General features: G+C 29.3%; 1 protein-coding gene across 8 annotated transcripts in view; it reads right to left on the bottom strand.

Moving 5' to 3' along the window:
• LOC107448785 (multiple PDZ domain protein) overlaps window positions 1–26,573 on the bottom strand; it is a 684,699-nt gene that overhangs the window by 301,646 nt on the left and 356,480 nt on the right. For all 8 annotated transcript variants that reach the window (XM_071183400.2, XM_071183406.2, XM_071183404.2 and 5 more), the window contains 3 exons: window positions 14,426–14,517; window positions 11,359–11,494; window positions 5,636–5,707 (listed from right to left, as the gene is read on the bottom strand). In XM_071183400.2, the coding sequence (XP_071039501.2) occupies window positions 5,636–5,707; window positions 11,359–11,494; window positions 14,426–14,517 (300 nt within the window). The remainder of the gene's footprint in view (window positions 1–5,635; window positions 5,708–11,358; window positions 11,495–14,425; window positions 14,518–26,573) is intronic.

Raw genomic sequence — 26,573 nt, 5'->3', positions numbered from 1 at the left:
CGTTTTACTCATTTTATAACACTGAATAAATTTGAAACAGCATTTAATAACAATTATAAGCATTAAAAAAATTATGTAAAATAAATAACACTTAAAATTAATGTATGTATGTTTTAATTTCTTATTCTCCAGAAAATAGGAAGGAGAGAAAGCACAGTCTTCCGCAGCAGCCTTGTTAGGAGGGTAAAAAACAATTATACAACAATAGTTGATTAATATATAGTTCAATTCTATATATTTCTTTATTAAAGTAATATATTAAGCCTCAATGAAATGAAATTCAAGTCAGTGTTACTCAATAACTAATCACTGAAACAGTAAACTATAGATTAAAATCAAGCAGAGGAAGGATGGGTAAAAGGCTCACTCTAAAATTTTGCATTATTTTAGAACAGGAGATCTTTTTCTTATTTTCAACAACTAAGGTTCAACATGTTATTCTGAACCTAACTCAAAAAAGTAACATAGTTTGTTGACAAATTCAACTATCTTTAGAGAGAAACTAACCCACATTGGAGCTAATTGGAGGAGAGAGGCACAATAACCTTCTGCAGTTATCCAAATGGCAAAAAGGATTGAAACCCAAGACACGGAGAGATACCACTGTCAAAAATTTACACTCAAAATATGTGCGCCAGAACAAAATAACAGAATATACACTGACACCAGTCATCACTGAAATTTAAACCTGCATTGTCACATTTGAAAAAGCATACTATTTCTAGAGTTATGCACACTTTTAGTTTTAATAATTTTCTAACATAACTTTTAAAATAATGATTTATTTTAAGATACACATGACATTTTGTTCATATAAAACAAACTACAAAGTAGCCAAATTATAGCCAATTTGCATATAATAACTAATTAATGCATTCAAAGAAAATGCTTCATGTCAATATTATAATATCTGGATCCACTTCCGTCAAAAGTTTAATCCAAAACAGTAAAAGGAAAAATAGATTTAAATAAAATAAAAAAACTAGTAAAATTCACATCTAGAGTAGGTTTTAAGTTCAGCACTCTTTACAGCATAAAAAAAGTGATTTGTTTTAACACCATGCAGATAAGAGGTTATATATAGGATAGGTTATATAAAATTTACACTCTTACAATAAAAAGCATATAAATAATAATGTAAACAACAAAAAAAAAAACATCTTGTTGCCACTAATGCAGAAGCTATAGAATGATTTTAAGAGGCAAAACATGTTTAAAATTTTCAGAATTTAGTTTCAAAATGCCTTAAATTCTTGGGTATTTCCTAAACGCTAATTTTTCTATTTAAAAGCATGAGGGAAAATAGTATTTTAAGCAGGGAGGCCATGAATTTTAAAGTTTTGAATATCCAAGTCAAGAAGTTAATAAAGAAAAATCCATTTACTTATATGCTATATTTTAGACCCCAAATTCAAATGTAATGATTCAAATAAAAATAAAAATTAACTCTGGCATGGCACACACGTGAAAGTACTCTGTATTAATACAAAAAATTAAAATCAAATTAAATAGTTTCACAAGTTATAAAACTCAACCTTTTTTTACAGTAGAAAAATTGCACGAAAAAAAGTTATCGGAGATGCAAAGATAACAACTTTATCCAGTCAAATACAAATCCAGTCACATATTGACAAATGCAAATTATCTTTATATTATTGGCAAATCAAAAGGAACTGTTATTAAGGTGTTTGTGCCACTTTTAACTAAGGCTTAAAAAATGGGCCTAAGCATCGGATAGAAGAATAGGAATTTATGGTCCTGACCATGACCAATCAAGAGTCTGATAACTCCATTGGTGGTGAATGGTCACACCTTTGAAAAAGTCACCGAATTTAAATACCTTGGAACAATTGCCACCAAAAAATCTGAAAGGAATGCTGAAATTGATCAACAACTAATGCTGGAAAACAGATGCTACTTCGATTTAAGAACCAACTATGATTACAAATCATTGGGAACAGTAGGCAGGGTTGGGTTTTTGACGTCAAAAAGTGGTTTTTGACATGACAGGGGTATAATACTGGTTTAAACCGTCAAAAACCCGTCGAAAATGTCAAAAACTGAAGTTTGCCAAGAAAATATATTTAACTTCAAAACTACCAACAGTTGCCATGCATTATATTGAAATTTAATTATACTATAGGTAATCAGCAGGTTTTAAAATATTTTTTTATTAAAATTAAGGTAAAATAACAGATTTAAAATCTCAGAAATGTGCAGAAAAATTTTGCACAAAAATTGTTTAAATATTTATATTTAAAAAAATTTTTTCTTTCTTTTTGATACTTAAGAAAATTAAAAGTTTATTACTATGCATTTTTGACATATAAGGAACATATAACTAATATTTATAAGGAACTTACAAGTTATGTTGTATAAATACAAACTTGATATAAGATACAAGTGTATAAAATTTTTTTTTTAATGTTATGCCGAATATCTTTATTATCCAGTATGTTAATTTGAATTTAAAAGTAGTTAAATTTATGAATAATGATAAATATAATTCATATTGTTTATTATATTTATTTATAATTATTACACTTATCATTTTAAAACAATTTTTATCTCTTAATTTTTTTTTCTCCACTTGTATTAAGAATACAAATAATGCATATCTTGAAAGCAAGAAGTAATTATTCAACAGCTGAATATTTAGATATTCAACAAAACTACATCGTATTCAGCAAAATGAAATTCACAAGTATTTGGATAAACTAAATTTTCAGCATAGTAAATGAATAGGCTGAATATACTGTAAATCGACACTAACTACTCTGTGTATTTAACAGAAAGCACTTAAATTTGTATTGTCTTATGTTAAAAAGATTATTAAGAAGATTTAAAAGAATATTAAAAAGATTTTTCTTTAAAAGAAGATGTCTAATGTACAAACTGCTAATGTTTATCTTTAAAAATGTCTAATTTTTAGTATAATCTATACTATACACTAAATTTGGTTATAAATAAATTTCTTAATAATATCACTGCAGATTTTCAATAACACATGAAAATGAATACAGAATATTACAAAAGATGTGAGTTTTCAAAAGTACAAGATTTTGGTTACTATTCAAAATATAAGTGTTTCTTCAAAATTTTAAATTTATTTTTTCTAGAACATATTTAGAAACACTATCCTTTAAAAAATATATAAATTTTATGTATTAATTAAATTTCACATATGAATATAGGTTTTTGACATTTTCGACATTTTTGACAGTGAGGTTTTTGACGTGACGGTTTAAACCATGGTTTAAACTGTCAAAAAATGTCACATGTCAAAAACCTGCCAACCCTGACAGTAGGTATACAAAAAATATACAACCAGCTGTCTTCTATGGCAGTGAAGTATCATCAAATCAAATAGAATAAGGTATTTGGATCACTACTTAAATTGAAATATTATTCTGCAAAACTTTTAACCTTCAACGCGACAGGTGGCATTAGAAAATGGAAAAGGCCACCACTCAAATGGCCTGATGATGTTGAGAAAGATATGAAGACATTAAAAGTGACTAAATTGAAACAATATGTATCTGATAGACACAATCACGAATAAAATAATTCTTCATCGGAATTGCCTCGGCCAGCTCTGGGCTGAAGAACAAAGAAGATGAAAACATGTCTTCTTCTTAGTTTAGATTGTCAAGTAAACCACACATAATCAAAATAGTACAAAAAAGAAATGCCCATTGTCAATTTTTCAATATCTGAATAAAATTTTGTCTAAATTTTCCATATTATATAGAGGAGTTAAATTTGTAAGAATAATTAATGTTAAAAATTGCAAGAGTGTATACAATATTTAAAAGAAAATTGGTTGTGCTTAACATAGCAAAACAATAAATTTGGTTAAAGCTAAAGAGAAATTTTAAATTAGAAAAATTATTCTCCGGCATCTAAATAAACAAAGTTACCCCCAGAAACATATTTATCAACTTGCTAAGCATATTAAACACAAAATATATATTAAACCCCAACCTGACGATTTTTTCTTCTCATAGGAATATCAACTTTTTTTCAATATTAAATAGAGAAATAGGGTAAAAACATTCTCAACATACTGGAGGATTGGGAGAAAAAACAAGAATTGGTTAATTGCATATACTTTTAATCTTTTTCTTTAATCATCATGGAAACAAGGATTTAAATTTCATTAAATTACAAGTACATTAATGTTTTCACCATAAAAAAGCAATTAATAAAAAAATATCATAAAATAAATGAAACTCTGGAACAAATATTTAAAAATTAGAAATAGAGTTTACAACATGAGTATTAACATTATTAATTGAATATAATCATTTTTTGACATAGTAATGTATAAAGTAAAGCAGTGTTTAAGAGCACACATGAACTATATTATTTGTGTTACTTGATTAAAAACTTCACTTGCTTCAAAAATCTACAAATTGGTAGTCAACATGTTTCAAGAGCTAAACAGGCGAAAACTCACAACTTGTCAGACACGAGTGAGATGAAAGAAGAAGAAAAATTGAAATAAAAAACGCGAAGTTGCAAACGAAAAATAAAGGTGAGAATCAAAACTAGAAAAGAAAAAAAAGAAAAAAACAGTAGTAGAGAGGGAAAAAAAATAGGAATAACAGAACAAGAAAAACCACAATGTAAATCAGGGTTAAATAAATTTCCAAAGGGCATGGAGAGGTGGTGAGGAACCTAATGAATCAGAATTCATATATCAGAATTCATTCAAGAGAATCAGAATTCATATGAATAAAATGAGATTCTTGAAAATCCAGATGAACTGATGTCACTGGTGTGGAAATAATTTAGGCATCGTTGAAATTGAAACTATGTCCAAGATTTCAACAATGTTCAGCAAACAATGATTTCTAGTACTAATGATGACAAACGTATCTAGAGTGTTCCTTTAAACTAAATTTAAAAGTGGGTCAAATTTGTCTGATGTAGCCAAGGTTGCAATTACAAGGAATGTTGTAAATGTCACAACAGTTATCAAAACTAATAGGATTGCTGAGACACTTAAATTTAATTTTGTTATCAGGTCTAAAGACTGCCTAAAAACTAAAACGGGAGAAGATATTAGAAATATTACAAGAATCAGGAGAAAAAAATGATAAAGTAACAAGTTCTCTGAAAGGATTTGAAAAAGAGGGGCATTTGGGTCCAGTGAGTTTAGCAAGAACTGAATAAACTATAGAGGGTTACATCCATGGTTAGCAGCAAGACAGCAGAGGAAATTAAGTTTTATAATTTGTAAATTTCACTTTCATGCAAAAATACCATTCAAAAATATCTATTTAAAATAATCAGACCAGAATACCAGAAAAATTTTAAAAAAAAAGAAGAAAAAAAAAACTAGTCGCAAAATTTCTAACATGAAAGTCGAAAACTCACTGCCTTCCCTTTTCAATAACTTCTGTTAGAGAATCTCTGCTTTGTTTTCAGAGTATTGAATTGGAAAAACAAAGCAAAGTTTTCAAAATTCCTCTATAAACTTTACAAACAGTTTTTTTTTAGTTTTATTGAAAAGCTAGTTAGCTTATTTCACAACTAACAAAAAAATTAACACTTTTGAGAATAAAACGTCTTAAATTTGGATTAAACGTCATTAAAATTGCAAAAGTATGAAGAAATTCAGAATTTTTACCATAATCGTCATCTGATTCATGAACTTGGGCTTGAACAGATGGAAGTGAGGGATAACTTAGTTCACCTGTAGCTACAAAGGAAGAGAAGGAAATTAAATTAAAATATGTCAAAACACATTAATAACATACATTTAGCTTTTTTAAATACTGTTTAAACCTAGACTACTTGAGATTACAGAATAAAAATTGTCTATTTGCTTAAATTTCTTGTTTAATTACTTTTCATTTATTTATTTATAAACGATTTAGTATCAAACTTATGATAGCAAAATTATATTTCAATTTTTGCCTGCTAACTCCATAATATTTTCTTTTAATATCTGATCACACTTTTATCCTTTAAAAATGGCTCAGTGTCTTAATAATGCAAAAGGCAACATTTGAAAATTGAATTTTTGTCATCATAAGAGGTAAAACGGTATTAATATTGCTAAATTAGTTTATTTTGTCCTAATCCACTGTGCAGTACGTGATAAAATGCTTAAAAGGACTTCATTTCAGTGTGATCAGATATTAAAATTATAAAATTTGAGAAAAAAATCATAATTCCACATTTAAGCCTAGTAAAAGTTTCAACAAAATTTAATAACAAATATTTTGCTAAAATTTCACATGGAAATCTTCCACGAGGTCTCAAAGCAGCTTGATAAAATGGGAGTTCCATCAGCAAAACATGTTTCGTTCTTACGAAACAGAAACTTTAGGCTCTACTTCACAAAATCTATGATAAATAGATCTCTAATGTATCAATAATGTTTTATTGGCTGATGGAAACAAATTTAACACATTGGGTTTTGATGTAAATTATGAAGGAGAAAAAAATGAGAAACTTTACTGTTCCAACTAAGTTTTAGGGATAAAGTATAGTGGAGGTGTCCTTGTGTGTTGGTGCATATCGGCATCAGGATAATGTAATTTGAAACTTATTGATGGCATAATGAATCAACCTGTTTATTTAAATATTTTAAGATGCAATTTACAATTATGCTCCCAAAATTTGGATATTGGAAACAACTTTGTTTTATATCAAGATTATGGTGAAGGAATATTCAGTGTGCCAATTTAAGTGGTGATGATGGGATATCAGGTGTGGGTGGAAATTAGTATATGGTAAACTGGTCCAATTGAAGATAGTGATGAAAAAAGAAGGTGATGAAAATAATACTTGAACTGGATCAGAATTAATAAAAAGCTTTTATTTAATATATTTGCAGAGCTCGAGATACCAAACATAAATATTATCTATAAGAATTTCAGTTGAATCAATTTTGCATAATAATATTAATAAGGACAGGTCATGGGAGACAAATCCCCCACGACCTGCATAATCAAAAGCCAAATTAAAAAGTATGTGTAATTTGTTCCCAACGGACACTGAAGCAAGGATAGGAGATCCGAAATTGGCGAATTATCAAAATATAACATAGCCAAAACAAAGCCAACCAGCATATCAATATTGGGTTTAAAAGAATACCTTGGCGATTACGAGTCGCCAACAAATCTATGAGAATTATTACAGCCATGCAACTGACATTTAGCAGTTGGAAATTAGAACAAAAAGTTATAAATAGATTTTTGTTTTCGATTAGGAGCGACAGTGAATTAATAAGTCTGCCTAGTTATGAAATGAAAAGTATCCGTTACATTGATCTATAGAGAAGAAAAAATATTTTATATTCGTTTCAAAAGATTAAGTCTTTGGTTTATTTTAAATATAATTCCATTAATAAAAATAAGCTTAAGTAATAAAAGATATTTAAAAGGATATGAAATAGCTATGTAATGCCAATTGTGGCATCACAAAGATTACATTTACAAGCACACATCTCACTATTCGCGTCTGATGTATCTTTAATAGACCACAAGCTTTTTGCACACTAACTCAATTGGCATTCATATTCATATGTTAACCCAATAAAGCATATTTGAAGACAACTGGGAGTTAGAGTATGATAACAGGATATTAAAACAAAAAAACACGAACTAAAAACAATAATAGTGAAAAAATGAGCTTTAATGCAGAAAATACAAAAACAGTTACATTTATTTACAGACTTTTAAAAGAAATTGTTGATGCAAAAGGAAACTCTATTAAATTCTAATTTAACAAAAAAATTAAATATTTACTAATAAAAGAAGGAAATTTTTTAAAATATAGAATGGCTTTTGTGAGATGAAGTTATTTTTTAAATATAGATTTCGTAAAAATATACGTTTGCTCTGTTTTTAAATATTTCACGTAGGTATACTAAGAATAGAATATATTTCTGAAAGTTAAATATTCATACCGAAATATTCATTGAAATTAATGGATAGAGCCCTACTTCATTGAAAGTCATAAGTGTACTAACACTTTTGAGAGTCACTGTATACACAATTCAATATAAAGCAATTTTATACAGTATTTCATCTAAACAGTGCTCTTTATAAAATTCATCGAACATATTTTCGTTAAACCAATATCAAATTTCAAATGTTTAAATACTGATTGCTTTGGATTAGCATTATTATTTTAAAATATTCAGTACACAAAAATGAATGCTCCAAATGCAAAATTGTCAAATTTTTTGTTGCATGATCTATAGAAAAAAACTAGATAAATTCTTCAAATTTTATTCTTTTTTGCTTTGTTTTTTCTAATTTGAAATCAAAATATTAAAAAATTCCAATCTAACCACATGGCTTTTATTAGTTTAGATTAGTTAATTTATTTTCGTTTTTATAACAAGGAACCTGTACAGTGCAGAACAAAAAAATCAAAGTTTTGTTTTCCTTATTCCTAATAAACATATATGAATAAAATGCTTTTATATTTTATGTGTAAACATCATTCAACATGCTTCTTATGCACTCCTTAAACTTTGTTAGTTTTAAGGATAAAAGGAGAAACAGATTCAGAAAAATCATCTTTGGAATGCAAGCAACATTTACCAACTTTCGACATTGTAATTACAACACAATTCAAATTTTGCATCAAAAATCAAATATTTACCAACAAAACAGTAAAATTAAATGTTAACATACAGTTGGGTCTTAAAAGAATCGTTTTTTTTTTCTTTTTTAAATTTTTATTAAATCGAGAAAGTTAGCATTAATGCAACAATTGTAATGATTTGTCGACAAGCATTGCTTTTAGCAATTGTAAGAAAATGTGTGATTGGTTGGCTTTGCTGAAAAAAGTAATTCACTGATTTCATAGGAAGGGAGTACAAAAGCTTTCAGAAAAAGAGTGCAATATAAAATCGATTGTTATTAAATTATAACCAACTAATTTTTAGCGAATTTTATATAGCTAAAAATACTAAAATATTTTAAATCATTATGTCAAAAGGAAAAATACCTCTGAAGCATCAGAATTTGAATGATAAATGGATTATAAACAGACAGAAGCAAATAGCCTAACCCTTCTTCCACCTTCACCACAATATTTGCCTTTCCTAAATTGCAGTGTCCCATAGTCTCCAAAGAGGTCAAAGGTATATTCATTCATTTAGTAACTAAGGGAGAGCTTCATGGGGCATTCTAGCTTAACAAGGTTATAATGGAGCAAATTTTAATGCAAGCAAAGTATTTCGAAGTTGATGATATTTCAACTATTTGGCGATGAATTTCCATATAAATAAATGTGTATAACGGACGATAAAATAATTTAAATTCAGAAAATTAGTAAATAGTTTAAATTAGTAAAATTGAAAAAAAAAGTTCTAGCTTTTCTTAAAAATTCTCTGATTTTCCAGGTTTCTATCCAAATTTTCCTGACTTTTCCAGATTTTTTCCAGTATAAAAAATTTCCTCATAATTCCAGATTTTTAAGCCATCCTGCTCACAGTCTTGTATTGATATACTTTGCTTTGGCTATATGAATACAATATTAGAAAACACTCTTTTTTGAGGATATAATCGTGTGAGCTGATGGCGAGATTACATCTTTTCATTATTTTGTTTTCGGCTTTTAAATATTTTTAATAATAATTTCTTTCAGAAATTGTTTTTTTTTCTTTTCTTTTCATAAATCTTTATTATAATTTTTCCACGTATTCTCCACATTTTTAATATATATATAATTTGAGATACAAATACAATAATAATGAAAATTGAAAGAAAAAAAACTATACAATATAAAATTCCAAGCTGTGACAGCACCACGCTACTAATGACACAACTAGAAGAATACTTGAAGAAAAATATTTTAAGATGAAATAAAATATTACCTCATAAGAGAACTAAAAAGGTTAAAAGAGCAAGAGAAAACATGAAATAACATACTAATAAATTAGGAACTAATTTCTCAAGTATTCTTGCTAATGTTTTTTTTACACTTCTTCAAAAGAAAAAAGAAAAATGCTGCACTTTCACTTGAATCACTTGAGATTTATTGATGACTATTATATTTTAATTGTTTAGATTTTATTAATATTGCAAACACAATTTATGCAGAGGAATTAACTCTGGTTGAAACTAATCAATTCAAAACTTCAAACTTTCTTGATTTATTCATTACATTAGACTCATCTAATGATATAATTGATGTTTTAATAAAAAGAATTATTTTTAATTTCCTGTCAACAAGTTAATTTTTTGGAAATTTAATATATTGATTATCATCCACAGAAATGTAATTATATCTCAAATTAATCACATGAAATTTATTTGCCAACAATGATATACTTATTTCAAAAAACTGTGAAACTTTATGTAAGCTTCTCCTGGATCATGACATCCTGCTTGATACCTGATTCAGTAGAAAAATGCCTTCTGAGGCTAAATAATGCATGGTTTTAAGCTATAGAAGGGCCCCCCCCCCCTAGCATTAAAGGTTCCGTTGGATTACCTTGAAACATAATCGGGTGCCTGTCTATATTCCAATCGGTTTACTAAGGTTATATTATTAAATTTAATGTTTATAGAGTTTTTGTAATTTTTATTATTTTTAATACTTATTCTTCATCTTTTTACACATACTCAAACCCACATACTTGTTAGAATATTCGACCCTACAACTTTCTAAATTCATTGTAAAATTCTGTTTCCCATCTGATGATTCTAAGCACTTCCACTTCAATTTTTAAGATTAAAGTATATAGTCTTTGTCCGACTTGGTGTTGGTTTCTTTCTTCTTTTTTTTCCTTGGGGCAGTCGGGGGTATGATTGTTTGCGGTAATCTAATACCAACAACTGAAACCGCTTCAACACTGGCTGCAGGGTCTTGATGAGCTACCATGGCAGCTTCATCAGTTACTGGTTGATGAAGCTTCCATGTATGTCAGTGTATCAACTTTAATTTCCTTTTAATATTTTTTTCCTTTTTTATGGTTAGGTTGCTATTTCCTGTAGTGTTTCTCACAGAGTGATATTTAGTACGTAATTTCGTGTTAATGGTTTTGATCCTTTTAGTTCTCTTATGAGGTACTAACTCTTTTTCTTTTATCTTAAAATATTTTTCTTTATATCATATCATATTATATATATACATATATAAAAGAATTGTAGAAGTTTTAGGAGGACTATGACCCCTCCTTTGTTTTAATTTAGTGATCAAAATTATTGTAATTTTTGCTACAAATGGCAGTGACACTAAAACTCTTTATAATATTTACTATTATTTAAATAAGTTTCTAGTTTTTAATAAATTTTGCAAATTTAGCTGAAATGCACAACAAACTAAACACAATTTTAGGTACTTAGGAATAACAATAAATAAAAGTAGGGGGACAATAATTACCGATTGCCATTTGAAGTTGCTGATATTTTGCTCCTCTGAGGTACCTTGCCAAACGTAGTTTTACAGATTTACCCGTGCTTCTCAAAACTTCAACAGCATCATGATTGGTATAGCCGTGTAAAGGGCGACCATCAACCTTAAATACAAAATACCATCAGAATGTTTTCAAAACGAACTAAGTTAGAAAAGTTCATTATGCAGGGTTAGTAATGGCTCAAAATAAAAATAAAAACATTTTACAAAAATCTAATAATAAATAAAAACATAAATAAAAATTAGGACATTTTTGGTAAAACATGCAATAGACCATTTTTAAAAAGGGGAAAGAAAGAGCAAAATAAAAGAAAAATTGGTATAGCCGTTTAAAGGGAGACCATCAACGTTAAATACAAAATGCAATTAGGAAAAATGTCAATTTTTTTCAACACAAAATAAGTTAGAAAAGTTCATTATGCAGGGTTCATAATGTTTGAAAAAAAAAATAAAAACATTTTACAAAAAAAAAAAAAAAAAAAAAAAAAAAAAATCAGGACTTTTTGGTAAAATACACACACTAGACTATTTTTAAAAAGGGGGAAGAACAAAACAAAAAAATAATAAATAAATAAATTTAAAGAAAATTAAATTTAAAAAAATTGGTATAGTAGTTCAGAAGGCGACCATCAACCTTAAATACAAAATGCAATAAGGAAAAATGTGTAGATTTTTCAACACAAAATAATGTAAGTTAGAAAAGTTAATTATGCAGACCTTGTAGTGGTTCAAAATAAAAATTAGGAAGAAAAAAAACATCATATATATATATATATATATATATAACAGAAATTTTGATACAATACACACACCAGACTATTTTTAAGAAGAGGAAACAAAGAGATAAAAAAAATATGCAATCGACTGCTTTGAAAATGTCGTTTTGCGTTTTGTATGTTTGCAACCTTAAAGGGAGATGAGAAAAAACATTGATAACACTTAACGTTTTCAAATAAAAAATTGAAAGAATACGCTAATGAGATATGAATTTAAAAAGTCGGGTACGCGTTCAAACAGTACGAAATCTAGAAATCTTAATTTTCTTGACTTCGGAAATAGATTCCTCAAAATAAAAATAGTTCGAAATAAGTTCAAAAGAAAACTGATAATTATAGTTATTTTCATGCAACAATAAATTACTTCAAAACTAAATCATACACAATCTACACACTAAAGAATAAATGCATACAAAACTATATGATAAGAAAACGTAATACATTGTAATCTGGAAATAAATATCCAGAAAAAAAATTACATTGTTACGCAAAATAAATGAGCACCAAAAATTTCGATTTTGCAATAAATGAAATGAAGACTAGTACTGTAATTTGACGCACAAAAGAAAAAAAATGTACTTACTCCTTAAAAAGGTTAATAAGTTTATCTTTAATATTATTTTGCAATAAGAAAAACAAATTTTCGTTAGCTGAAAAAGTTTCTTTTTAGAAGATGGCCAAAAGTCTGAAATAAGATTAACATCTTAAACTATTTAGAATAGATGAATTCTGCGTATTTTACTTAATTTCAAAAATTATTAATTTTTGAAAATAGATGAAAAACTAAAAATCTGGAAAAATAAGAGCAGAATACTTTGTATCAGGAATATGAGGACAAGGTTTCCTGGAATATCAGGACAAGTACAAACCCTTAATAATGTGTAGAAATAATAAAAAAATTTCGAAAGAAATCTAAAAGAAGCCTAGTCAATTAAAAAATGATCTTGAGTTCTAACTTTTTGAAAACTATCACAGGATAATTCAATAAGTTACAGAGATCTTTAAATATGTTTCCATGAAAGGATTACATGTCCTTATTGTATGATATGGACAGAGTGCGTTTATTGAGAAAATAACCATTAAAGTTAGTTAACGTTTTTTGCTGACCAGCCTGTGTTACCAGCCTGTCAGGTTATTGGCTTTGCACCAGAAAGGCTCTGAGTTCGAATCCGGGAGAAGGCATGGATGTTCTTTCATCATCTGTATCATCCATCTGTCCTTACTGTGGGAGCAATGCTGGCCCACATAATATGGTGCCCCTGAAAGAGTGGCCAATAAATCTGTCCTTTGGTCATTCTCCAGGTGGACATTCGAGAAAAAAAAGTTAGTCAACATTTTCTAGTAAAAAATTGCTAAATGAATCGAAGTATTCATAATGATTTATTAGAGACAAGGATTCAAAAGTCGATTTAGAAAAAGTTTGAAAGTTGATTAAAAAAAAACATAACTTCAAATTTATTACAATATACACTGAAAAAGGTGCCCCTTGCACCTTGTAATGGCATATTTAATGCATTTAACATACCAAAGAAGCTAGCTAAGTATGTAAACTTCAACAGCCAAAGAATATCAAATATATAAGAGAACAAAGAAAATACAAAATCAAGAAAAAGTAAGTTAACATTTTCGAATTAGTGACAGTTCAATAAAAATGTGTAAATTGCATGGATCTTTGGATCGATCCATGCAGTTTTATTTTAAACATTAAATATTCATTGAAATAAATAATAATAAAAAAAATCGAACCTTACTTCTGTAAATTATTATAACGCAGCTAACAAAACCTCCAGAATGCATTCCTTGAAATTGTTAAAAATTTATCTATGGATCTATCAATATAGCTTATTGTAAAATAACATGCAGAATGTATTTTCAGAAAATGTTCCGAATTTATCTTTGGATCTATCCATGCAACTTCTTTAGAAAAAATAAATATTAATTGAAATGGAAGAAAGAACATGTTTTTGAAAGAAATATGTTCTAGTTCAGAATTATCTTTGGATCTATTAATATAGTTATAAATTTTTTAATGAAGATGCAAATAATTATAAAGTAACTTGCAGAATGTATTCCTTGAAAATGTTCAGAATTTATCTTTGGCTCGATTTGGCTCACTTTTTTTAAGCATAAATATTTATTCAAATTGTTCAGAATTTATGTTTGCATTTATGCATGCAGTTATTTTAGAAACAATTAATATTGAAATGGAAGGAAGAACATTAAAAAAAAAAAAAAAGAAGAAAATAAAGAGTATTTACCTCAATTATTTGATCATTTACTCTAATCTGACCGCACATATCAGCTGCGCTTCCCTTTGCAATGCTTTTTATAAAAATTCCAGAAATTTCTTCTGAAATAGAAAAAAAGGAAATGTTAAAAACAAATGGATTATAACTAAGATAAAAAAATAAAAAAAAGACACGTACATGTTTACTTCAAACACACATCAAGATATACATACAAAACAACATTATAATTTATTATCCATTCAAAATATTTCCAAACCCATAACTTTGCATAAAATCAATTTTTCAATTAAGCGGAATTTTTGATGAAAATATTTCTTCCCCCCAGTGAGCGCAAATAAAATGAAACTAATTTGCCTATTTGTCAAAAAATTCACGCAATAATATAAATATTTAAATAGGTTTAAGTTCAGGCTTGAACTTATTTGTTGAACAAACTTAAAATGGGCAATAATAAAATAAAAATGACTATAAAATATTTTTAAAAAAATAAAGTCAGCTTTAAAAAATCCTGCATAATGTTGTTCTCACAATGCTACATCAAATTTCAATTGAGGACAAAAAAATATATACTACGACGGTAAAAAGTAGTTCCACTACCTCTTATAATTTTTTTATTGTACGCTATAACTGTAAAATAAAAGAAATTACAAAAGCTTGTAATAATATACCACACACGTTCTAATTTGATACATATACGCCTCATTCAGATTATATACGTGAATATATATTTCTCCATATTATTCTGTATAAAAACAAATATGATTGAAATAAAAAATATGAGCTCGTAGTTGAAATAAAGTTTCATAACTACCTTTAAGGAGCAGCTAAATACTCGCAATAAACGTATATCATACCATATACTAGATAGCCATATCTTAAAACTAAATACAAAAATATTTCGCCATCCATTTAAAACTTCCTTCCGTGAAAGAAAAATAAATTGACACTGCCATATAGAAGAGACTAACTCAAACATAGCAACCATTCTGCTGCTTTTTTGAAGGAAAATGTGGGAGAAGTTATGGCCATCATAAATCGGCCATATAAGTTGGAGAAATATACTGACACCTACGGTAAAGGTCCATCACTTGCTTAAAGACGCCAGAGGAACTCTTTCAAAATGGATATTTTCCACAAAAATTTATTATCCAAACGCGATGGGTATATTAAGTAAGCCTTCAAGGGAAGTAGTTTTTCTTTCCTCTAGTATACATAGTATATATTTTTTATTTTTCAAAAGCTGAAAGGAAGTACAATACATATAGTCCCTTAAAGTAAGCAATATCACAGCGCTTAAAAAAGTTAAAAAAATCACCATAAAATTTCTTATTTAAAAATAATAAATATTATATTTCGAATAATCATGTGAATTAGAAGCTTTGACAGAGACTGTTTTATAGTCAATATTCAAAATTTAGAAAACTACTTAAATTACATTAAAATACAAGATATTGAGACAAACTTTAAGGGGAAGCAGGGGACATTACAAGGATTTAGATTTACATAGCAACGCATGGTCGGAAATGTCTTCATTCGCCACTAGGTGGTGTTGTTCACAATTAATCCACAATTAACAAGATAGTTGATGGAAACCGACCTGCATTGCCGCGGTTATTTGAATTGTCATTGCCCGCAGAAGAGTATGCAACATTTAGCGAACACCGAGCTGGCAAATATGAACAGGATGTACAGATTGACAGAGGGAAATGCACAGGCAGCAGAAAGATTCTATCGCGAAAGGTAACCACACAGAGATACAGATGTTTATTAATTTGCATCACAATTTGCATGAACATGGATCAGTATGAGGTAATGGGCAAAATGAGGGGAGGGGACACGACTGACTCGAACTTTTAACATAGTACAAAATGTATTGGATACCGTTCGAAGGAATCCGAGCTGTCGTCACTGCATTTCGTTCGATGGCTTATCTCACCACTTGCGAAATTTCCCGGTGTATTTCTTTTCCCCAGAAATTTTAATCGATTTTTTTTTAAATTTACTTCTGAACACAAAAAAATTAGAAACCACCAACGTTCAGATATTGATGCGAATTGTGGGGAGACTTGAAGCTGGCCAATCTCAAATCCAGATTTGTAGAAAATTCAATTAAACGCCCAGGGTCATGCGCAATTTATGAAAACAATTTCAGGAGTCCGGATTTGTCGAAAGAAATCTTGGTCAAGAGCCACATCGGCCAACGAAGATTTGTATTTTGGCAGGAGGCTTAACAGGGATGCTAACAACTTCTTAGCTATCTCGTGACCACTATGAGGCTACAGAAGGCCGAGTTTCACGGTTTACTGTTGGAAGAAGGCTTCATGAGAGAGGGCTAGTTACAAGAAGACCTGCTGCTTGCGTCCTGCAGAATTCTACTAACAGAAGGGATGAGACCATAGAGATTGGAGCATAGCTCAATTTCCCAGATGAGTCCCACTTCAGCCTGACCACTGACTGTTGACGTACTTTCATAAGGAGAAAACCAGGAACCCATTACTTGACCTCTAATGTCTGAGAAATCGACCATTACGGCTAAGGTTTGCTGGTCTGGGCAGGCATAATTGATGCTGGATTCCCATCTAAAAGCCAGAATTACAACCGCAATAGCCTCTGCGGATGCCGACATGCTTGCCGCTACCTGGCGTGAAATTGACTATCCACTTGATATTCTCCGTGGGACGAAGGGGGCACACGTGGAAGTTCACTGACAAGGGTCATGAAACTTTTTGACTCTAAAATTAATAACATAAATGGTTAGATAATCTATCTTTATTATTTTATGAGTTATTAAACATCAAAATGGGTCCGGGACTTTATAAACACCCTGTATATTAATAATGATACAGCATTGCAATAAATGACGAAATCGTATTTCAAAACTTTCTTGTGAAAATATATTTGCTTTTTGTGTTTGTTGCAGATATGCAACACGATGACATAAAGGGTTAAAAGTGGAAGTTAACGTATTAACAGTTGAAAAATAGTATGATAATCTGAATAAGGCTTAATGTTTAATAAACATTTAGAATGCTTCATTCTAAAAAAAAATTGATTTTTTATTTTGCGAATTTTAACTATGTCTACAAGTCAGGAACATTAGCCAGAACAATTGTTAGGTATAAAAGCATGCAGACACGTAAGCAAAATATTAGGGATAACTGTATTTACGTATTAACCCGTCGACCATTTTTGTCAAATCTGAAAATAAATTTGGAAGTGGTTGAAATTTAAATATTTTCTCATATTTTTGCATGCAATAAGTTATTTGTATTTTATCATTGCCTTTATTATAAATAAATTAATACCTAAAAATAAATTTGGGAAATACCAAAATAACTTAAGCACGAGTATGGCGAAAATGATCGAAGGTAACACGTAAGTACCCGGATCAGAAGAGCTAATAAATTAACCAGAAAATTCCAATATATGCGTAGAAAAGAGGGATAAAGGAAATTAATATGTTCTTATCTGGATTAAGTTAAGACTAAGCCGAAACAGCCGCTGTTTCGGAAGATTCAAGAGAATATTTTTCCTGACTTATTGTGTACACATTTAATTTATATGTGCAAGAGGACGATTATTGTACCACTTAAATCGTAATAATACAGTTTTATGAAACACTACTATTCCTTTCTACTTCATTTAAACATTTAAAAGTAATCAAGCAGTTTCTTCTAGTAACACATTATAAATAGCTGCCTTTTTTTTTTTTTGAACAAACATTACTGCGAATATTGATCGAAAAACTATGATGAAAATTTATTATAGACAACAAGCAGAACTCTTAATTCAAAGACAAAATAAGTTAAACGGAATTCATATTGGAAATGATATTTTTATTTAAATGGGGAACATGAATTCGTTGTCAGTGACTCATATTCTAATTATTCTGAAGTCGCAAAAATTAAAAAATATATTAACTAAAGAATAAAAACTTAGAAAAAAAACATTTCTGAAAGAATAGAATTCTCAAGGAAGTTCTAAGTGATAATACACATAATAATACAATAGTAAAGAAATTTAATTTTTTACTGAATTCTATATCTTTAAACTAACAACATCTAATCTTCATATTTTAAGATCGAATAGACCAGAAAAAATCCATAGAATGTGAAACTGATTTTCAGCTTACTTTTCATCTTCTGTAGAAATTTAAGTACTAAATTGCTTACGTACGCAAGCAGAAAAAGAACGTCCTAAGAAAAAATATTCGAAATACTTCATACATACATATATATATATATATTGTGAAAGAACGATTTCTGAGGTCTTAAAATTAATAAGAGAATTAAGCTTATATACACTGGTGGACAAAATTAAGAGATGGAAAACATTTTCGCACATTCATTCGCACATGCAAGATACCCGCACACCGCTCCATGTGTTTGACAATGGTTCCGTGAATGCCCAGAGGTACAAGCAGGAGGTTCTAGAGCCCTATGTGCGTCGTTTCAGGGGCGCTGTTGGCCCTGAGTTCATTTTTATAGACGACCACATAGGGCTCTCATGATTGATGAGTATCTGGAAAGCGAGGATATTCAACGAATGGATTGGCCAGCCAAATCCCCTGACCTGAATCCTATTGAACATGCTTGGGATGCTCTTGGGAGAGCTATTGCGATGCGCAAACCTCCCCCAGAACCATTCTGGAGTTAAAAATTGCTCTGGTGGAAGAATGGGAGGGTCTTCCACAAGTCCTCCTTAACTCCCTTATTAACAGCATGCATATTCGTCGTGCATGCTGTCTGTCTGTTAGGGGTGACCATACACCATACTAGATGCAACACACACTGTACAAGCCTCACATTTATTGTCATCTTTTAGCCTCAAGTTCAGACTACATTAGATTTATTGGCAATAGGTCTTGCCAGTGAATGGCACTTTCATTTTTATTCCGCATACTTTATATTATCATGGAATAAGCTATATCCATACCAAATTTCATTTATTTATATTCAGTTTTTTTTTAGATATTTGGGAAAATGTCTTCCATCTCTTAATTTTGTCCACCAGTGTACATAACACACAGTAGAACCCCGATTTCACGATTTCCGTCGTAAAACGCACGAAACGGGATAACGTTGAATCGGGATAATATAATTTAAGCATATTTTTCAAAAATAGAACTTTACGATGAACTACTAGAAAAAAATGTGTAATTTTTACATATTTTTTTTGTTTGTTTTTAGACATAATTTCAACAATATCGCTCACAATACTTACTATTGTTTGCTCTATGATCGACACTCGCGAAGTTTTCCGAGTTTTTATGCTTTCTAACTCAAGATCAGTTGTGGGTATATCATCCGATATTTTTTGCTCATCGTCATCGACATAAAATAAACTTTCTTTAAAAACCACGTAGAAGAACTCTTATTAAATCTCTTTTTTTTTTTTCAGTGAAGAAAATTCGCATAGGCATGGAAAACAAGAAAATTCAGCCTTTTCCTTTTTTAGTCACATGACAGATCGAAATTTACCTGCTTTAACCTGTTTGAACTCAATTGGCGATAAATAATAATTATAAAAAAAATATCGTCATTAAATACCTGATTTGTCACGAGCTTATTTTTTTTTTTTAAAAATTAAACTCAATTTAAAAAAAAAAAAACTTACCGACGTTTCTTTCTTTATTTATTTAAAAAAGGATTGTTATATAAGGATTGAGGATTGTTATATAAGATTGGAGAATAAAACAAATCTTTCATTGCGGTGTCAATTAATCACAATAACGGTATCATCTCTGTAAAATAATTTTGACAACAAATTTTATAATTTTTTTTATTTTTAATTGAAGTTAAAAATAGATGTTTTTCAATGTATATCTTCTCAAAAAATTCACAATTTAAAAAAAATATTTTTTCCATAGGAATACTTAAAAAGCTTTTTAGAATTTTTGTATGATCTCAGTATGATTTAAACTAGATCTTAACGATGTCACTAAACTAAATATATATATGAGTGCGGAGTTTTTGTGCCTGATCATTTTATGACGTTTAATCACATGAAAGATTTCAATTAATTTTACTGATATTTATTGAATTTGAGTTATAAGTAGTTATAAAAAGGATTGATCTTCTTTTCAAAAAATATTTATTCATCTAAATAAGAACTGCTTAAAGTTTGTTCTAATTAGTATAAAAAAATAAATAAATAAATAAATAAAATAAAAAATTAAATAAATAAATAAATAAAACGTCAAAATTTAGAAGTCGATCCCATTTTTTGTTTGACGGAAAAAAGTAAAATAAATATAAAAACATAATATATTGAGAACAAAGCATCATCTTTAAATCAATTTCCTTGTAACAATGACTAAACAATATCGATAAAAGTGCATTCTTTTTACGAGACATTTCCGTATATCTCGGATTTTAAATTAAACAGCGCAAATAAATATATGAAATTTATTATCTGTCTTATGAACCATGGTTAAAGTGAAGCAAGGCACGGAAAGTTAGTGTAAGGCACGACAAACACTATTGAGAAGAAAGAAAAAGAGGAGAGTAAATAATATCGGCTAAACGATAGTCAAAATTATTACATCTTTTTTTTTTTGTTGTTGTTGTTGTCGATCAATTTCATTGAAAGGCCTGATCTTTTCGAGCACGAAACATGTTATGAGCACGATCCTTTTTGACCAAGTATTTTGAAGTAGATATCGTAAAAGGTTTACTGACTTTTCAACAATTCATTAATTTCGCTCAACAGAATCCGGAACTATTAGAGAAAAAAATTGTAAACAGAAGAAAAAAAACATAAAAAAAGTTAAATGAGTATGGATGGTGTTTTCTACACTAGGAAGCGCTGCAAGCTCGGTACCGCCTAAATTTCCGAGTTACTGTTTCCATTGTACTTTAAAGCCATTTGGCATCATGTTTTGAGATTCTTGCAAACAATGTATTTGATTACTTATTACTTGTGCTTACAATGCTTGTGTTTACAATGCTAAAAGTGTTAACACTAACGTAAGATGGTGCACAGCTAGCAACAAGAACAAACGGTAATAAACTTAAGGAAAGAGGCCATATCAAGACTGCCAAAAAAGCGAGTTATTCAAAATCTAGCAAAAATGTCACCTTTTTAAACAATATATCTCTAAATAACTAAAACAAATTTTCGCTTCAAACTCACCAGAATTACATAATAACTTTAATATCTTATGAAATACGGCAGATTTGAGCTCAGAAATTATCTAATTTATTTCTTTTATTGAAAACAAAATTATCCGTTTGAAAATACCACCTCGCAGAATAACATGTAGTACGCAGCTGCAAACTTTCTAACCGGAACTAGAACAGGCATACAGCTCGAGATTGTTATTGTTTATATTTTACTGAAAACACCATCCATAATGAATTTATTGCAAAGTATTGCTGACTGTGCTGGGTTTCAGTAGTTTTAAAGTAACTTTAAAAGTTTGAGTTATATTTTATAAATGATGATTAACAGCTCAGGATAAAACAGGTGATAACATTTCTTTTTTCAAAAAGAGGATCATTTTTTTGCTAAAAAAAACCCTCCAGACCCCTCAAATAACAAAGAGCTAAAACACATTTCTTTATTTAGAATGTACGGTCACAACTGTTAATGCATGATTAAAATCTGAAATTTACTGAGTCATTAAAAAAAGTTAAATTTTCCATAGGTGAACTGAAAACTCTCTAACTAAACTGAGCTAACAAGTAAAATATTTTCTTTCGCGAGCGAAAATCAGATGAAACAAATCATACTAACAATTTTTGCTACGACCTTAGTTTTCTCGGGATAATAATTAATTACAATACATAAAAACCGGAGATAATTCAGGATAATCAGAAAGCTGTTAAACTCGGAAATCTAATAATATTCTTTCTCTTTTTTTTCCCATTAAATTTTGAAGACAAAGTAATGTCAAGAAAACATTTTTTAAAAACATAAAAAATAATATAGTTAAAAAATAAAATTTAAAAAAAAAGTGAGAAAAAAAGGGGTTCCCCCCATTTAAAGCAACGAAAGATTGTTATAGATTGATTGGTTCTTGGTGTAGAGTCCATCGTGAAGTTAAATGTGTCCATAGACTTGGCAAGATCACGGTCCCAACCAAATCTACAATGTTATTACAATAAAGCTCGTCCTGGAAAGGAAATTCCACGAATTCAAAGAAAATGACTTTTTTTCTTTTTATAACGAAAATAAACAAAATATTTTTCGATCTTGAAGTTAAATGTGTCCATAGACTTGGCAAGATCAAGGTCCCAACCAAATCTACTTATTACAATAAAGATCGCCCCCTGGAAAGGAAATTCTACGAATTTAAAGAAAATTATTTTGTTTCTTCCTTTGAACGAATTTGTCATTGAACGAAAATAAACAAAATATTTTTCGATTCATTTAGAAACGTTTTAGTAAATGTAAAAATTTAAGCCTAAAAAAATAAAGCTTTAACCTTTTAAAACAAAGCATAACAATTTGAGATATTAATTAAAAAAGAATGCAGGGAATTAAAAATAATATTTTTGCGTAATATAATGAAAAAAGATAAAAATCCTGTATTTTTATTTTTGAATAGAATTTAGACATTTTGTTAAAGGGGAAAAATGCGCATTTTCTTTTTAAAAAAATATCCAATAGCGTAAGATAATATTTCTTTAAAACAATGTTTTAACAATATTTTCTTAGCAGATTATGAATCCATTAATTCCATTAATGATAAAGGTTAATTTTAATGTTTTTCTTACAGAATCATTTAATTGCTTTTTATTTGCTGATCAAACTGAAAACGTATAATAAAATTCGGAGGATTATATCTTTGTTCTTTTCGAGACTTAATGGCAACATCAAAAGACCATTGGAAAAAAAAAAAGGATTAAAAGCTTAATACAAAATAAACTTAAAAAAAAATCTATATCATACTGAATATAAAAACAATGAACCGAAGAAATTTAAAAGAAAATCTACTTAATGAATATAAACAAAACATATTTTTTCTCATTGAAAATAAGGCTTATTTTTGAAATTAACTGTCCATTGTATAGGGGGGGACGCTAAGATTCCAATAAAATACATTAAAGAAAAGACTTAATAACAATAAAAAAGAAAGTTTGAAAACTCTTTACACAACTTAAAAATTTATAAAATACGAAAAACAAAAAAAGGTTAAAAAGAACTTATACATATAAGAAAAGCTTGTTGTAAGGTACTTAAAATTTGATTTTTTTTTCTAAGTAAATAAGTAATGAAATTTCACTGTTTGGATCTATTTTATAAGTTCCACTCTAAATTGTTAATGGTTGAAAAATATAGCATTCAGCAGAAAAATACACAATTAAACAGAACGAAACATATCGACATAAAAATAATGACTAACAAACAAAAAAACGTTTTGAGCTCGGACAAGTCTAGAGGACACGTTCATTTCAGAATTAACTTAAGTACCACAGATCACATGGATATAACGACGTACCGAATACGAAATGCCCCTCGCTTTGTATTGAGTAAAAAAAGAGGAAAGAAAAGAACAAAACTAGAATAAGAAACGAAATTAGAGTGAAAAAAGAGAGAGTGTTAAAATAAATGAAGATTGTCTACGATAGCCTCGCTTTGCTGAATGATATTATTTCAATTATCTCAGACATTAGTAACGAACTAGAAGAAATGGCCAACGGTCTGTACAGAAGCCAGCACGCAAAGGGATTGCAATGAACTTGCACAGGTTAGATGATTATTCTACGCAGAAAGTTGAGTAATAACACAGTAATTATTCCCAGGCAATTCCAACGAAGTAGATCAGATGGCGAAAAATCTATCCAGAAGCCGATATTCAAAAAAGTTAAAATGAACTTTCAGAAAACAGAAGTTCGATGCTTATTCTATGAAAAAGGAAATTCTTTGGTGATAACATTACTAGTACCTCAGATAATTCGAAGGAACTAAAAAAAAAAAATGACCAACGATCTATCCATAAGCCAATAATCAAAAGAAAATGAACATTGAGAATAAAGTCATGTTTGATGCTTATTCCGGGAAGGAAATCAAAAGATCAAAAATTAAAGAAGCGCCTAGCCAGCATTATGTGTGAAGTTAACATAAAAATCGTAATCGGTTGGTTGGATATCTTTGGCAAAATGACATGCTAAAGAGACACTTTGCAAGATGATAAAAGTTGTGTCCGTCCACTCTTATTTGTGGACAGACCTATTAGCTGAAGCTGGGATCTCCAGGTAGCCGAATATTAGTATTTGGTGTTATCAAGAGACATTAACGTTTAAAATGGCAATGCATCTTACAACTAAGTGACCATGAACAATATAGTCTAATAAAATTAAAAAAGCAGTGCGTGTGAATTTGATGGTAAGAACAAATCGAAAATTTTGAAAAAGTTAGAAGATCTTAATCCAGAAATGGACTGAAAATGGCTGAAGATGATGACATATAACTTATTTAAAAAATTATGCATAAAAATTTGACAGCTTTTATACTATTAATATTTATTTTATACTTTTATCTCTAACTCATTTTTTTTAAATTTTCTTTATATATTTTCCATTCATTCATTCTAGAAAATAACGAAAACATTTTTCCTTACTTTTTTTGTTTGCTTTATCTGATACCACTGAGTCGACAAATTTTTTCAGAAATGCATTAGAATCATATTTTGCAGATCATCTTTGAATAATTTAAGGGTCAAAAAACAAAGTAGAAAGTAAGTTTTAGTCATAAATGCAATCTGTACTAATGGTAACATATTTAAAATGTGCTCCTCTACGAAATTTAATAGACCAAAAGAGAATGTCCTCTCGTGTTGTGTACCCAAAATGTTTGCTCAGCAAGGATGTCATGAAAATTTTATAATATATATATATATATATATATATATATATATATATATATACACCGAAGAGCCATTACATTATGACCAACCTGCTAATAATATGTAGGACCACCTTTAGCCTTCATAACTGGGAGCATCCGCCGTGGCATTGATTCCACAAGGAGCTGATAGGTAGTCTGAAGAATCTGGTACCAAGCGCTCATCAACTGGTCCTTCAATTCCCTCACATTGCGAGGGGGTAGCGCGGCAGCACGAATTTGGTTTTCCAAGTAGGACCACAAATGCTCTATTGGATTAAGGTCAGGTGAATTTGGGGGCTAAGACATGACTTGAAAGCCACTGGAATGTTCCTCGACTATCCGACCCTTATGACATGGTGCATTATCTTGTTGGTAAACACCATCCCCCTCAGGAAAAACTGTTGTCATGAATGAGTGAACCTGGTCTGCAACTATGTTCAAGTAGCTTCCAGACGCCAGGGATTGTTCTATGAGGATTATGAGTCCTAATGTGCCTCATGAAAACATTGTTCCTTGGCGAGAAACCAAGAAAACTTGGGCGAGTCCATTGTTATAGATGGAGGGTGGTCATAATGTAATGGCTCTTCGGTATATATATATATATATATAAATTTCTTAGCTACGCTGGACCCTAGAAATACTACTTCATGTTTAATAAATAATTCAAAATGCATTAAAGATATTATTAAATATTAAAGTATAATAAATTATGTTTACAAATTGTTACTGACAAATATTCATTTTAAGAATTTTAGCATATTTATATTATTAAGAAGTTAAAAATATTTAAGTCTAACTTGATTATTTTAAATCAAGATTTTTTTTTATATCTATTTACCTCAGAAATACATTTTGTCCAGTAGAGTCGTTTCCATCGCTTACAGAAAACATGCAAATTAATTATAAGAGCATTTGTTAAAATTCCGCGCAAACCACGCGTTCTAGAGAAAAGGATTTCCCATCGCCCAAAACAAATAAATATTTAAGAGCTTTTTCGAATATCTATTGCGCATGCTAACACATGGTATTCAAACCTGCAGAATCATTATGAGCGATGGAGTTTAACAAGAGTTCGGTTGTGCTTTCACTCAGTAATAATGTATCTTTTTAAATATGCAGTTTAGTTCAATAGACGGTTGCTTCGCATTCTTTGTTATGCGTTTTTATTTATTCAAAAAATTATTCAGAGAGCAGATAGGATTTCCCACGAGAGTTATAATGCATTCTTTCAATTAAACAGTTTTCAGAACATTTCCATTTCGACGATTAAATAGAGTGATTAATTTTTCCACGCTGCACTTTAAACTCGGATCAAGCGTCTGTT

This window comes from Parasteatoda tepidariorum, chromosome 7, assembly GCF_982258835.1.
Source record: "Parasteatoda tepidariorum strain Cologne lab strain chromosome 7, Ptep-v5.0, whole genome shotgun sequence".
Classification (NCBI taxonomy): Eukaryota; Metazoa; Arthropoda; class Arachnida; order Araneae; family Theridiidae; genus Parasteatoda; species Parasteatoda tepidariorum.
This window is presented reverse-complemented; position numbering and strand designations above follow the sequence as displayed.